This window comes from Astyanax mexicanus, chromosome 1 (genome assembly GCF_023375975.1).
Source record: "Astyanax mexicanus isolate ESR-SI-001 chromosome 1, AstMex3_surface, whole genome shotgun sequence".
NCBI lineage: Eukaryota > Metazoa > Chordata > Actinopteri > Characiformes > Acestrorhamphidae > Astyanax > Astyanax mexicanus.
Genome location: NC_064408.1, coordinates 82,088,067 through 82,105,104, shown reverse-complemented (window position 1 = coordinate 82,105,104; position 17,038 = coordinate 82,088,067). Strand labels below are relative to the sequence as shown.

Sequence of the window (17,038 nt, the reverse complement as noted above, 5' to 3'; positions counted from 1 at the left end):
TTCTCACATATCTGATTGGCTGATACAAACTGTGTGGTCACTTATCTATGCCTCGGAGAAGGTCTGTGACTGAAAGCTTGCATATGAATGTGACTTTTGCATGGATTTGAGTGTGCGGACTCTAACGGTTTAGTTAAAATGAATAGATAAAAATGTAACTGCATGTCAAGATACTGATGAACTCTAAGGACATTGTTTTTAGGGAGCATATAGTGCCCACTAGTGGCCACACACAATATCAGAATTAGAGAGCAACAAGCAGGGAGTCTGAAAACAACTATAAAAACTAGGTACAGGATTTATTGTACAGCATCATGACATTTTGTACATAGCTTACAATGGACAGTAATGAGAATTCAGGATGAAGTTAACAAACAAATGACATTTGATTCCACACAGCTTGTTGTTTAGCGTATAGACCTACGATAACACAGAGTGAAAAAGAAAAGCGAAAGACGAACAAAATGAACCTTTAGGTGTTTTCTTTTGTCTTGCTATTGACAGCATTGAGGGAAATTGTATTACACCGACCTAACAACTTAACTGATGTTTGCAGTCTCAGCAATACAATACCAGACACAACAGCCAACAGCAGCAGACAACAAAGAATCAGCAGACGTCAGGTACTGTTCCATATTTACACTTCTCACTAACACTTCTCACAAAAATGTTAACAAAGCACATTTTTACAGTAAAAAACCCACAAAGTAGATGCTGTGGTGCTGACCACAAATGACCAACCACGAACTGAAGGTAAAAATTGTACTTACATCACCAGATGGAATGTTTTGACTTCTGTTGTGCAAAAAATCTGACATTCTCACAACTACATACCAACATTCAGAGACAATTCCTGTAAATAAATAAACAGGTCCCTTTTTTCCATTGTTTCAAATGTCCCATGTGTTTCCGTAAGACCTTTATCCCACCTTTAAGACTTTAATCCCATGAATGACACATCATCACCATCACCCAGCAGGTGAAATATTTGTTTCTGGCCCTCTGAACATATTGGGGATTTTAAAGGAGGTCCGATGGTGTGATGGGCATCCTCCTTCGTCGGCCTGCGTCAGAGTGGCCTTGCATAGCTCGGAGCATGGCCGTAACAGTGGACTGGTCATGGGGGTCTGAGGAGAGGTAGACCGAGATGTTGTCTTGGCTCCTCTCTCGAGTCGAGTTCAGGGCTGTGTATGAGTGAAGTTATGTTCCTTCTGCCTTGTCCTCACCCGCGTTCTTAGCTGCATCACCTGAGGATGACCCCTCTCCTTGCTGCTCACCATCATCTGTGGAAAAATGCAAAGACAAAAAATTAGGCATTTAGTGTACAAAATCCTTTTATTATCTATTAGCAATATTATCCTTTTAGCTTCCTTAAAACAATACTGAAGCAAACCTTCAAACACCAGATATCAGATACATTTTCGCTATACACTCTAGTTTACATATAGTGTTCGGTGGCACCGGTGCAGGCACTTGTAATTTGTAATTTGAGTCATTTGTAATAACAACAAAAATTAGCACAGGCTTTCTTCTGAAGCTGCAATTAAAACGAGAATGAACGATGGCCCCTTTGGCTGTGTCGCCTGGCAGCCAGAATTGTGAACAGACTCTGGATAACGATCACGGAAAATAACAGAACCACACAAAACAACTTAAGCACTGGAGCCAAGTGCATCTGTAATGACAAAGCATTTTGCCTCTTTACAGCAATAAGCCTTTCAGAAGCGACCTGGTCCCTGTCTCACAGTCAAACAATACTGTGGGCAATGAAGTATAAATATGTATGCCTTTTTATACAAATTAGAATGATAATCCAATTAATTTAATACAAATAGTTTTTTAACATACAATTTTACAGAAAACATAATGTAAAAATATATAATTCCTGTTTTCATTTCTGATAGTCCATCACAAAATAGGGGCTGAAGCATGATATTGGAAAACTGGATCTGCAGTTTTTATTCAGTGCTATATATTGAAAGATATACAAATACAGGGATTTTCACCAGAAGTATCATTTTATGATATTAATATTGCCCTCTGTGTAACCAAAACTGGACTAAAATAAGTAATATTGGGTAGATAAAATCCATCTTAGGTAGCTATATCAGGAAACTAAGACAATTCTGAAGTTTTGTTTTGTATCAAGCAGTAAAAAGGTTTTAGAATTATTAATTGACATTACACATCCTGTGATGTGTGACTATTGCACATACACACATTACAAAAACAATGCTGACATGATATATGTACAAATGTATCAAATGATGTAGAAAAAAGAAGACGTTTTTGGACAATGACAATATGTAAATATTACTAATACTTAATTTAATCATTTTTATTAACATTTTTGAATTGTGTCCTTTTTTTAAGTTACAGGTGACTAACCCTCTTTAATGCCCTGTTACACTGCATATAGGAGAAAGAATCACCCAGTGAACATGTACATGTGTAAGTTTGCTTTCATCCGTGGCAGATCGTCTGCCTTTATGGTGACCTGTAATAAACTGCCAGATTAAAAAGTAGATACCAATGAGACAAATGCATGCCAGCCATGGAATCACAGCATCTTTAAATCTCTACAGTTCCAAACAGTTTTATTTCATTATTGTTTCTGGTTACATACTCTTCTATATAGTTTAACTATTAAACTTTTCTTGGGCTAGGATTAAGCTAGGACCCAGTGGCAGTAAGTGCCAATGCTCGGGTTTGTCTTCAGATCTCCATTCACATCCATATATCATACTGATGTTCAGATCTTCATCAGAGCAACTGGATATCAATCAGTGGCCGGGTAGCATACCTCCAACAGAAAGCTCAGCCAGTTTATTTGGCAGTTCTGATGCTCCAGGGCCCGCATTGGATCCTAAGATATCTGGCATAGCATTCCGCCGGCCAGTCCGACCCGTGGCGGCGAAGTCAGTGACGACAGGCTCCACATCAGTCATCTCTGGACCTTCTCCTCATAGCATTATCTGCAAGAGATCAGATATATATTTTTTTAGTTTTTGTGCATTTATGTTTTATGTAGCCATTTTAGAAATATTCAACAGACACAACAGTTAGACAATCATGTTTGTGTATATAGAAGGACTGCTTGCCATGAGCACACTGACCAGCATTTAACCTCACCAGGTGTGGGCATTCCCAAGCCATCCCCTGAGGTACCGCTTCATGATAAGTTTAAATACCGCCATCCAACATTGTCTGGAATGTCAGTGTATATGTTCAGGTATTATAATACAGGAAGATGATAAATCCTGCAGCATCATATGATATCGTATGATATGTGGATATAAATGGAGATTTGAAGACTGGACAGTTAAGGTCATCCTTTTCCTACGGTGGAGTAAAGGTTCATTATACAGACTGAGGGCCGTATCTCACACCCTACACAAGGTGCGTAGTGATGCTCATTACTATCTTACAACCATATATCTACACTGATCGATGTGCTGGTGTCGAAATTAAATGTTTTTATCTAAATTTCTGGTGGATTGCTATCTTTGGAATGGAAAATGAGGTGCACCACTGAATACAACCTAGGCAGACGTCAATAGTCAGACGTTCAATGCTATCTTGGCAACACAGGTTCATGCCCAATGCACGTACACCCCTGTGCATAAGTTCCCAGGAGGGGTGAGTGGATCATATCAGAAGAAATAGAATCATTTAGTTTCAAATCAAGACACACAATATATTATGCACAGTTTATTATATCATTTTACACACTTTTTCAGCCGATAAAACTGTTGGGAGTTAATTTTTACAAATGTTTATCAAAAATAACTAAGTTGAAAGCTACTTAAAACACACCCATGAATAAATAAGAGAATTTGTATATATTTTGTGCATTTCGATAAGGACCTATGGGTAAAATGGTACAAAGACTGACTGGGATAATAGTCATTTTACATTGACTTTCCATCAAAGTTCAGAAGGATTTAAGAACAAATATGTTATAGCAGGACAACAACATTAATTTATGTTATACATATATAACACACTTCATGCCAAAAGGTACTTCATATTTTTTTTCAGTAACACAATTTTGGAACAACAAGAAATGAGTAAATGAAAATTAATAAATTGTACTACTTATTAGTTTTCAATACATTTTGGAAGGTAACCTGGCTTAAGCTTATCTGGGATTGTATAACATGTAACTAGTGCACACAACTGTAGCTTAAATCTCCAGTTATTGTTTTCATTTCAATTTCAATATGGTGTGTCACAATGCTCAGCAGAACAAAACACACAGATCAATGTATAAATATTCTTACAGCTCTGCACTGCGAGTGGGGGCACACTGTATTTCTTTATTGTTTTATAATAAGACAATTAGATTCCAGTCTTCTATGGAACACACCAGCCGCAATATCATGTTCTTTTACTCTCTGAAATCAATAGCAATACTGTGGGAATTATGCATCCCCTGCAGTTACATAAACCTCCCATCGATTTACTATGTTGTATCTCTTATAAGCATTATTACATTTATTAATAGATTCTCTTCAGGGGCCCCAATGACTTGCAGTTTAAAACTGTGGCCAGCAGAGGGCCTGTGTACCTCATAATTCCCAATATAGAGTATTTTCTGTAATAGTGCTTTAACTGTAAAAAGCCTCTCAGCAATGGCTACTTTATGATTAAAAGATATTTCATTAGATTATTAAATATGAAACATAAATCTGTCTTGTTTGGGTTTGAGATTCAGTCAGAGAATATATATATATATATATATATATATATATATATATATATATATATATATTTATTTATTTTTTTTCCCCCGACACTCTACATAACCAAACCGACACTGGACAGTGGCTGAATACATACTTACACACTAATCTAGAGTCCTTAAACCTATTAAGTCTTATTAGGACTCTGAGCAATCTGTAAAAGGGCAAATAATAGTTTAGAATACAGGATTAAAGAAAATACTGCATATCACTTTTTTCTATAATCTTAATATAAGATTATGCTTTATCACTGTCAAACCAAAAATGTCCAACAATTGTATAGTTCTTAATTTAACAGAGAAGCCAGTGCACCATGGTAATGCACAGAATTGCATTGTACTTTGGATTACTGTGGTGTAAAACAAGCATACTATTTAATTATTTGGTTACCTTAGCTTGAGAAGAAAATAAATCTGGTGATATCTCAAATTGTAGGTCATGTATTATATCTCCATTTTTTGTTGTAATGCAAAATGGAGATACAATACATGATTTACAGTTCCAGATATCATCAGAATTATTTTCTTCTCAGGCTAAGGCAACCAAATAATTAAATATTATTTGTTATTTTCATTCAGTTAACATTTCACCAATGAAGGGACCAATAGAAATGCTACAAACTGCCTTTAAATTAAATTCAGAAGATTTTACATTTTCCTGTAAAGCTACCACTTTGAAGCCAGTGAAGGAATAGTGAATAGAGATCAGTATGCCCAAGTAAAAAAGCAGATTTAAGTAAACTTAATTTTTTATGTTATGCTACAATACACACTAATGATTAGTATACTTAAAAATAGCCTGGATAGACTGGACCCATGTCATTGGACATGTATGGCCTCACAGCCTCATCTCCAATAAAGCACTGTATGAGAAATGTGAATGCAAGCCACTGTCCAGGAAGGCAGAGAGACAGCGGTGGTCAATGCTTGGTCACGTCCTCTCAATGGAAATGGAAACACCAGCCCGAAGAGCCTTGAAATATGTACTTGTGGGAGCCAAAAAAAAAAAAAAAACACCAAGGGAGACGTGGACGACTGCACAAACCTTCTCAAGCTTATCAGAGCTGATATAAAACAAGCAGGCCTGAGACCTTTCCAGAATAAAAACGCCATCTGAACAAAATAGTAAATCCATATTTTAAAATTGCTTATAGTGAAACTAAAATACAATAAATACTACAACTACTACAACTGTACATTTTACCTTTGTAGTAAATACAATTAACTTTTAAAAACATAAAGTGTCTGTATAACATGTTAGATAAATCATGCTTTGAATTACTGTAGCAGTTGTTTTTAAACACACTTAGTGAAAAAAGAAATTAGAGAAATATCTGCTAGAAAAAAATAAATAAATGTACTTAAATGTATGTAAATGTATTTATTAAAGAATACATTAAACATATAAAACATATATTATACTTTTTTTAAGTGTGTTTAAACTTTACAAGTACTTGCACGTATTTGACCAAAGTATAATACTAATGTATTTTTATTCTATTTTAAGTAGAACATTCCATGCAATCAGAAAATAGCCTTCCATTATAATGCACGGGACAGTACAACAGGTCAAACTGTGTCATTAATCTGGGTGAGATCTGAGGCAGTAGAGACAAATAAACATGCACATGTTCTCAGAAAGCTGTTATTCTGCCCTCCTACAGTAATCCCTAGACCTAAGACTCACATACACACCCATTTTCTCTCACTATCTCCCTCCCAACTGTATTACTTTTACTTTCCATAGGAGTGAAAGCCTGCTAACCCATTGAACAGATGGCGCTTCATCCCTAGCTGGGTTTATTTGAGGAGTAGAGGGTAATCACCTGTTGGACGGCACAAGATTTAGAATTTAATCAAGGCCCATCAGTCAGCTGGAGCTATTCTGAGAGGCTGTCCAGAGCTATTTATGGAAGACTTTAACCTCGGGCAACTGAGTCAGTCAGGGATCAGGACTTGTTATTTTACTCGGAGTTGTTGACTCCATCACTACTAACAAGTAACTACTTAAGCATACTATAATGTATCATGTGGTTTAGTGCTGTTGGTCATATTAACAGACACACTGTACAAATTTGTGTGCATTTTTTGGTCTGATATAAGCATAAACTAATGTAATACAATTAGTATAATGTTATTCTTAGTGAGCCAGCTTACGTTAGAGGTGCTGCTCTTTGTCTTGTCTAGCTCTTATATCATATTTTTTCTCTGGTTTGGACCAAGTCAAAATACTAATTAAACTCATTTTTAGAAAGTGCTGACTCTCTTGCAGGAGTTCGAGACCAGTTTGTCTCATCGGCAAATAAATCTGTAATGTAATTTGATGGAAATGTAAATTCTTTTGTGATAAAAAATACATGAAGAGCACTTTTTCTGTGGAAATATAACACTAACTGGACAAACAGGGCATCCAGTGGAAAACACACTTTGCTACTGGTTCTTTTAGCTGTGCTATTTACTCAATGATAGTGGTCTGGGACACTTGTTCCGAGAGAATGTGGCGGGGTTTAAAAAAAGAGGAGGCAAGTCTGGCCCTGCCTCTGGTCTCTACTTTTGTTGTAAATTTAAAATGAATGAAACCACCTACAATATTATTCTGCATGGTTAGTCGTCTGTCTCTTTGTCTACTTGTCTATCCAGTTATCCAAGACAATGTTTTTGTCTACTAAGCTGTCCATTTGTTTATTCATTCATTAATTCATTCATTCATCCTCTGCAGAGATCAGAGGGTCATAAAATCGAAAACACTACACAAATGTTATACAGATACCGACACTGTATGACTACTGGTACCAATAAAGTATGCACTGTTCTGATATATCTGTCCTTCTGTCTGTCTGTATCGTGTCTTTCCACAGTCATAGAAAATACTTTATATGTATCTATCCAACACTACACTGTATCAATATAGGTGGAAATACTCTAATACACACTGCATTGTTAATTTACATGGCTATCTGTGTGTCTGTCTATTTGTCCATCTACAGTAATAAAGAAGATTTTCTACCCATCTGTACATCTGTCCGTCCAACATTCATCTTCATTTATTCATTTCTTGCAGGGATAAGACGGCCCTGAAATCAATGCACAGTGATTTATAATGACACAACACACAGGCTGATGGTGTGTGAGTAACCTCTTTGCGCAAAAGTGCTCTATGATATTGCTAAGACACTATCTATAACACTGTGGCTTAGAAGCAAACCCCCCTGAACCTAATCGATTCTGACGCACCTCAGCTGCAGCCAGCTGCCTCTGGTCCTCTCTGCTAAAGCGAACATTCTTAACGGCTCAGTGTGGCTTTTCCAAGAGCTTTAGTAAGCGATTGTGTCTGTGTGTGTCTGTGTGTGTCTGTGTGATCTATAGCACATGGGTGGGTGGGTGGTACTCTGGGACACACACACACACACACATACACACATCCACACATACACACACACCCTTGGTTGTTGGCCAGGGCAGCTCTTCAGGCTGGTGTGAGCACACAGCACTTAGAAAAAGAAGCTCCAGCAGGCTACAGCCGTGCCTCTATTCAGACAGCTTTAAACCCATTCATCACCAGCAGAGACAGAGAAAGAGACAGAGAGAGAGAGAGAGACAGAGAGAGAGACAGAGAGAGAGACAGAGAGAGAGAGAGAGAGAGAGAGAGAGAGAGAGAGAGAGAGAGAGAGAGAGCGAGAGAGAGAGCAGTGCCAGGCCCAGAAGCTGGGGAGACACAGTATGGCCAAAATACCATAATGTGATTATGCTGCTACATATTGTGATGGCAATACACCATCCAATGGATTAAAAACACAATATAAGGCTTAATGTAAAACACTAAAAGACTGTCCTGAAACTGATTGGAGAGATGACTGTAACCCTTAATAAATTAATCTGTAGTACTTAAACATAGCAAAGCATTTGACATACTGAAACACATTAACATATTTTAAACAGTAATTAAAAGTATAACACCTCACAGAATCTTAATGCTTACCCACGCACTACAGTGCAGTTTTTTCTGCAGCACATATTGCCATCACGAAGAGCCAGTAAACTGTATGTTTAATTATTTTTACTCGGAAATACATTGAGGGTAACCCACATTTTCAATGCAGCCGAGCATTTATAACTTAAAGGGATGAAAAAATATTTTTTATTTAAAATTTAAATCAAGTATTTATTCAGGTAAGCTAAATAAAAGACACAAGCTGTACAAACTTAGTAACTTAGCTTTAGCATTTGTTTGTTTAGCAAAAGACAGTAAACTTCACTCACTCTTTTATTAAATTTGCATTTCATTAAGTTCTGAATCAGACTACATGTGAAACCTACAGACAGTTTCTCAGAATAGTTTCTGACTACACGATATTTTGAATGAAGATTTCCCATTAAACTGAAAATATAGTACACAACTAGGCTCAATCCCTAGGCTCAATCCCTGTACAATATTAATATAGTGTTCTTCTCACGGTTATTCAAACTGATTGTATTCTTCTTTCACACATTAAAAACAACAGCTGAATTAACACACATTAAGGATTTAACGAAAACAGCAAACGATGTACTGTTTATACAGTAGTCAACATTCAGAGGACACTGTTGAGTCATGTTACTTTGCATGTTATATAAAGTATTAGTGAATAGTTGAGACAAACCTTATTTCTTTAATAATGTGCACAGTTTCAGTAGAGAACAGAGAACACTGATAACATGAAAAAGTTTTTGATCAAAAACATTGTAGCATTGTAGGATTATTCATGCATGAGGCAAGCAGTAGCAACATGTGGGCTGCTATTAATATGCTATAACTAGAAAGCACAAGTATTTAGTTAAATTGGTCATTGCATTTTTGCTACAAATGAAAATACACAGATAATTAATTCATACTAATTATTTATAACTAATAATCAATACAAAAAATACAATTGTTAAGGACAGCATATTTTATAATTTATGAATATTTATCATTATTGTATCATCACTTTTAAACTGACAAAGCTTGGTTCATTCTTACATTTCTGACCCACTGAGCCATAAAGAAAAAACACTGACCCTGGTGTTTCTCCACCAATTTCACAGACCATGTGTTCGACAAAACCAGCCACCCCTAGTTGGTTTTCACAGGCTTACCCGAGCCCTGTTATGACACAAGCAACAGAGGACCTGTCAAAATCCATACCACTGACACACACCTGTGCTCGTGTCTCAACAGGCATCATTTAACACATTTTCCAGCCACTGTGGGACCTGACAGACACATCTGTGCCTGGGTATGGCATCAAATCAGCTCATTTAAGCATTTTAGGTGGCTGGATTGAGTTGAGGCTCAGTAGAGGAGACTGTTAAAACGAGCCAAAAACCACAAAATACACACAGTATGGTTACGTGCACAGTTTCACTTTTATAGCAGCTGGCATCTACTTTAAAACGTCAAAACAAACAAGCAAACAAGGTTAATCCTGTGTTAATCTAAGCAAAGCCACTGTAACAAGCATTAAAATAGCACTCTTCTAAAAGTCTCTCTTTAGCTGCTCCTTAACACGGCACACACATTCCCCTAATCAGAGCGAAAACTCTAAACGCCCAATAAGGTGGAATCACAGCTCTTGCACAAAGAAGGAGCTTAGAATATCTTATTCCCTTGAGAAGCAAGTGAGGCAGAAAGATAAAGCAGTTGGAGGAAAAGGCTGAATGAAAAATGAAAGAAGATTAAGCCAACACTGAACAAGCAATTATAGTGGGGAAATCCTCCTCACCTGAAGAAATCATCAAGATCAGAACAGCACGATTTTCAGTTTATTGATGAATACTCTATATGTAATTGTTTGGTGGTATGATTCTCCTACAGACCTAAAAGTTATTTATTTACCTTGATGTATTTATTAAGGATACATTGTTTTGAGAATGGCTAGTAGTGGCCCTTGGCATGCAGTTAATATTAGTGAGAGTCATAAATATATAACATTTAAAAACAAGTTATTAATGTGAATATAACATTATGAGAATAGTATTTCTATAGTTGGTTTGTTCATCTTTTGCCGTTTCTTTAGACTGTCAGCTTAAAATATCCGTCAATTTTAGTAATTTGTCCAAAGCTCATACTTTAAAACACTTTTTTATCTGGTGATACCAGTATTACTAAAACTTTATACATTATACATTTGTTAAATATATCAACATGCATTTTTTTTGCATGACTTCATATATATATCTTTTTAACACCCCAATCGGGAATAGTTGTTGCTTTTACTGTCAATATTATTAATAAAAACAGATCAAAGGACTCATTGGACATCAACTGCACTTGAAGCTGATTTCCACAGAAGAGCTCAGTCTGCTTTTCCTAATGAAGTGCCACTTCACTTAATGGGCTGATAAGCTGACAAGTTCTTCATACTGAATATGTAAACGTGATTTTGTCTTTAAGTTATTCACATTGCATCGATTAATGTAGTAAAAATGAGTTCTATTTATATGAAGCAGAAAACAATAGGCAACATAAAATCGCTAGGTTTCATAATAAAAGGAAAATGAGGCCCTCTGGCCTCGTGAGCTTCATTTTTGCAGGCAGATAAGAAACTCCAAAGAACAGCTGCTCACTGAATCATCTCTGAAGACTGTAGACTAGAGCTTGATTTTAAACAATCAGTCAGTCAATTAAAATCAGTATATTTTAATTGCAAACACAATGTTTAAATGCATACTTTGTATAAATACTATTATATTAATGCAATGTTGGCCTAAAAATATGCTAACAATATTTCAGGTATATACTGCAGAAAGAAAATAAACAGTAAGGTTTCACGTAGTATAACAGTTTCGAATGATGAGAAAATAATGTAATATGACAGTAGACTCACAATACTAAAATAAAAGTGCATACATACAAACTGCAAACATAAACAATTGTACCAAAATACCCTTAAATATTAAGAGTAAATAGCAAAACAATTACAAAATAGTCTGCTTTCAATACAGACTGATGCTATTATTGATTTTTTATTTTGTTTTAAAAATAACAATGTAACTGTGTATGATACAATATGTACACCTCAAATGGATGTAAATTTTTGTACATTCCACTAACTTTGTCAGATCTAAATACTGTAATGCCAACAAACTGTATTCTGAGCAGGGCTGTGAAATAGTGTAAAAATAATTATTGCAATATTCTTTAAATAAATGAGCAATTCTCAGTTACAATTTACATTTTTATTTCTTACATTACTTTAGTTTTTTTAAACAAACAGAACCATTAAAAGTTATTAACAAGCTACTGTTCCCTTTAGATTTAATAAAAAAAAAAGATATTTTCTTCCACATTGTTTTTTTTAATTACTAGTAAGCAGTCCCCTTCAACCTTACATGCAGATTTAATTTAAACACAGTGATTAACCATAACCTCCTTTTATTTTAGTTAAGGGAACATTTCAAATATAAAATTCACTGCCACATTCTATACAGGTTTCTGACATAAACAAATGTCTATCTACAGAGATTTCCTCTGTCAGATTCTCTATATAAAATGTACAATCTCAATTATCCCATTTTGAATTTTAAATGAAAATTGCATTATTCATTCAATTAGTCAAAAAATTTAATTTATCTAATTATTTTGATTAACCTCCTTAATACTGAGCATCCCTAGACTTGGCCACTGCTTTCAGCCTTAGAGTGACAACCAAGTGTTTCTCTCAGTCATCTTGCCTTTGCTCTCACTCTGTCTAAATATAGATGACATTTAAGACAACCTTACTTTGCTGCAATGGCAGGTTACTTTCAACACGTTCAGCCTTGAAAACCAAGTTCAGCCTTGAGAAATCAGAGACAAAGCGAGGTGACCTCATGGGACCAGATTAGGGGATTCTCTGGGAAATGGATATGTGTTTATAACAGCCTTTGAAGGGGAAACCACATTTGTGGCCAGACTAATCCCTCATGTTTGGAGTTCATAAAAAATTAATGATAAAACATAAAAAAGCAGAGTTAAAAAATATAATGCTAGAAAAAAATTAGAAACACAATCACTCTTAATTGTTTTCCAACAGGGGCCTTAGGGATCATGTCCAGAGAATCAGGCGGCTGTTTAAAGAGGAATGATGTCACACCCTGAAGTGGTTCATGGCTGCTACCCTTTTGTACTGCAGTGTCTTTGTTTATTTGACTGATGCCCTTAATGAGACAGGCATTGTTTGGTCAATATGTGCAGAAACAATGCAGGAGAAAATCTACAACTGCATGGCCTGATATGATAGAAGCAGCCTGGTCTGTGGTGTGCTGATTGTGTGGAGGCTGGATGCTGTTATTTCATTTCCCTTTTCCGAGATTTTATCAGGAGGGAGAACAAAGTAAAATGACCACCAATTTATTACAATGACTTAAAAGTGACAGTGCTGCATGTCAAACAGCTTATTAGATGAATCAATTATCTGACCTTCAGGTTCAGTATTGAAGACCCATTTGCTGCACTGAGAGGGCTAATTCAAACAGGCACTTCAGAGATCACAAATGATGTTCAACACACAAAGAATGTAAAAAGCAGCAGGACTTTCTATTATTTCTATCGTTATATGACAAGTACAGAAATGGAAATTCTAATTCTGATATCTATATCAAATACTGTTCATGTACATTCCTGTTTACTAAGTATTCATTGAGAATGAGATCATTACAGAGAAGAATTTTGCACTGTTAGGAGTTTCCAATATGCAGTGGTGTGACCTATGTGTCAGAAAAGCACAGGTGATTTTGATTTAGTTTTAATCTTTTGACAAAAAGTTTTCATTTTTAGTCACATTTTAGTAATTTAGTTATCACTAGTTTTAGGCAAATACATTTTAGTTGAATGAAAAGTATATCACATATTTTTATGAATTTACTATTTTATACTTTTGAGATTATTCTCTGTGAATATTTATTAAAACACAAAGCCTTTTGTTACATTTAAATTATTCTAACATTAAAATGTTTTAATGCAGCTATAAAGACAGTAAGACAAATAAAGCTTATTCTAACATAACTGGCTTTCAGTAAAATATCCAGAACAATAAACCCTCTAACTATTAAACACTTTAAACCCCCAAGTGATCTCTGTATTAACAAAGGCTTTCTGACAGAACTGATGGAAATTGTGTTTATTTATACGTTACTTGTTCGTGCTGGAGTTTACGTTAACTTACACGTGATGTGAATATACACACAGTTAAAATGCATTACCACTTAGGTCAATAAAGTGTAAAATGCTGCACTCGGGTGCGGATCAAACAACCAGACCAAGACCTGATAGAGGACCTGGTCTCGGTCTGGTCCCAAACAAACTCTGGAGTGGTTCGCTTATGGTGAGAATGTGATTCGCTCTCAATCTGACCCAGCTATCAAATATATATCTTTTTATTTGAGATAACTGCTGATAAGGCACAATTTAATCTGATATATTAGCCAGATAACACTGATTACCACAGCTATGAACAAATGTTGTTGTGTGCTCCATGCTGTTTACACTCGCGGTATGTGCAGCGTTCACTACTCACAGCCGTGTGACTAAAAGCAAATTGTCAGATGGTTGTGGCAATATGATGGACTTAACCAAACTTCCAATAGTAGGACCACTGCTTTTCACTTTTTGACATACTCTGTGTCAAAATTACATTATGAATAGAGTCACAGAAATGCTCCAACAAAATCTTTTCAAATCGACTTCCACTGAATTTTATATTTTTTCTCTTTTAAACCGGTAGTATTGTAGATAGAAGGATTTGTCACGACAGACTACATACAGCTTACTTCTACATAATAATCCATGACTCATAATACACTTAATCAATCATTACTATTACTCAAAGCCACTTACAACATTATAAGGTACCACAAAAGAGGATGAATTATGCATCAGCTGACGCAGAGCAGAGATTTTCTATTTATAAGTGCATTTATATTACCATGAGGTCCCTTCTTTTAAACAGCCACCAGAGATACAGTCTAAAAAGGTAAAGTTCAAAATCTGTGGGTGGAAAGTTCAAGCGATTCTGCAGTGCAAATGTCACCCTACCGCTGAGGACCCAGGACCAAAAGAAGGCTGGCTAAATCACAGGCTTTCAGAGCCTGGGCAATAAAACACTATAGGCTAGAACAGCAGGAGGACTTTTAATTTATATAGGGTTTAATTAAGTGCCAATGCAGCACAATGCAGGGAGAAAATATATTACAAATCAACAAGAAAATGTGCTGAATTTAATAACTAGGTCAGAATAATAACATTTTTTTTCCCCCAAAAAAAAAAAGTTTATTCAGAATAATGCACCAATGTCAGGTGTACATTCATTAATGCAGCAAGTAAAGTATAGATGTGTGTGGTTTGTGACGTAGCACATATTTTTTCAGAGAGCAAGCTCTGTGTAAAAAAATGTTCAAAAAGTTTGGACAAAAGTATTTTAGACAGAGACTCAAAATGTGGTGCTCTGTAAGCTTTGCAAACGGGAGATGGTCCTTAAGAGATGCCTCTAGTGTCAAACTACGCAACATCCAGGCATGCTAGTAAAAGAGGTACAGCAGTACAGCTTGTATGCTGTGCTGAGCCCAAACTAGGTATGAGCCACAGCTTTCCCACAGCAGAACGGCTGCTACTCACAAGCACTTGAAGCACAAGCATCCTGGAGCACTTTGTTAAGACAGCAACATAACAGTACTGTAAGTGCTGTGTTTTTTTTCTCCCTGTGTTTACTTCAATGGCTGTGTCCAAAAGGGAGAACAGCTTACACTAACTACAGCCTGTGATTGGAGCCTGTTGCTACAGCCTGTAATCATTTTAACTGTTTTTCCTGCACTACACTGATGTAAAAATACATTTAACTTAACTACATGTTACACTGGTAACCCATGATAACCACTCTACACCACTGCTATAAACACTTTAAGTGTTAAGTCTAGTATTTAAGTATAAGCATTGATACTCAATTTAAATTAATAGAAGATTACGTAATTACACTAATGCACTGTTTTTGCTAAATGTCCTGATTTTTATAAGGTCTTGCTTTGAGTTTTTTTGGTATGTGTATATACTATATGGACAAAAATGAGCAGCACTGATTCATGGTTTCTTTTAAAATCATCAAATTATCAAATTATTAAAAAAGTAATAATTGAAGTAACTGGACATAATGTCCAGGGAAGGTTGCATTCAGTAACAAGAGCATTTAAAAAGTCAACCTGTTGGATATTCAACAGCTCTACAGCTCAATTCTGATTAACTTTATAACCCATTAGCCCCCAACTGCTATTTAGCAATGTGCCAATAGTCCTATTATATTGTCAGGTACTCTTGTACTGTACAGGTATTGAACAAGTGGACAAGCTGTGTGGGTGCATCTGCCCATCTGTGTCAGCAATGGATACAACGGAAAAAAAGCTAAAATCATTCATTAGAAGAGTGCCCACAAATATTTGTACTAAATGTAAAAAGTAGATAAAGATTGACATACTTTTCTCTTGAAGGTGATTCAGCCTTTTGTTATCTGTAGAGCAATACTGGTGGCGATTTCTGAAACACTGAGCTTTCATGCTCAAAAAGACTACTTTAGCCCTCTCAATGCAGTCAATTTATTGCACAATAATGGTTGTTGAGAAAAAGCAACTGTTTAAAGGTTCATTTGTATTTTACAATTCAATTGAACTTCAGCAGAAAATGACTGCCAATTTATATTCATACATCACATTTCCTTATGAAAATGAAAACTGACTGCAGTACTGAAAAGAACTGGTACATTGAATATTACAGTGTTTTATTCGCACAGTGTAATGGTAAATATTTTCAGATAAATATTCAGCTAAATATTAAAGTATTGCCCATGGGTGGTAGTACTCTAAATAACTAAATAAGGGCATTTTTACACCTGCGATTTTTAGTCTGATTAAATCTAGGTCTGGTTCATTTTTTTCCACACCCACGGTGTGGTTTATTTTGACAGATGTAAATACAGGATATGGCTGTGGACCAAAACTACTGCACTGAGACCCACATGAGTAGGCAGTCTCGGTCTGGTTCCAAACGAACGGCCCCAAATTAGCGGTTTATTTGAGGTGTGAACTCAATCCAACCTCAATCCAACATGACTATCACCAATACTCCACTGGTTTGTGAATGTCTCTGCTGGTGCAGTTTACCCTAATTTATTACACAAATGTTTACAGCGCTTCTGAACTCATGCCATTTCTGCTGCTGCTCCAAGCTAATCTGCACAGAAATATGCACTAGTCCAAAACAAAAGAATCTTCTTCCTGTATTTACTTTTTTCTCCCACCCCAGACAGGCCT

At 35.9% G+C, this 17,038-nt stretch overlaps 1 protein-coding gene across 1 annotated transcript in view; it reads right to left on the bottom strand.

Moving 5' to 3' along the window:
- Positions 1–280: 280 nt before the first annotated feature.
- Positions 281–17,038, bottom strand: part of pkib (protein kinase (cAMP-dependent, catalytic) inhibitor beta) — a 49,624-nt gene continuing 32,866 nt past the window's right edge. The window contains exons 2-3 of the mRNA XM_007255394.4: positions 2,804–2,975; positions 281–1,283 (exon numbers count right to left, since the gene is read on the bottom strand). Of these exons, the coding sequence (XP_007255456.2) occupies positions 1,201–1,283; positions 2,804–2,948 (228 nt within the window). The 5' untranslated portion in view covers positions 2,949–2,975 and the 3' untranslated portion in view covers positions 281–1,200. The remainder of the gene's footprint in view (positions 1,284–2,803; positions 2,976–17,038) is intronic.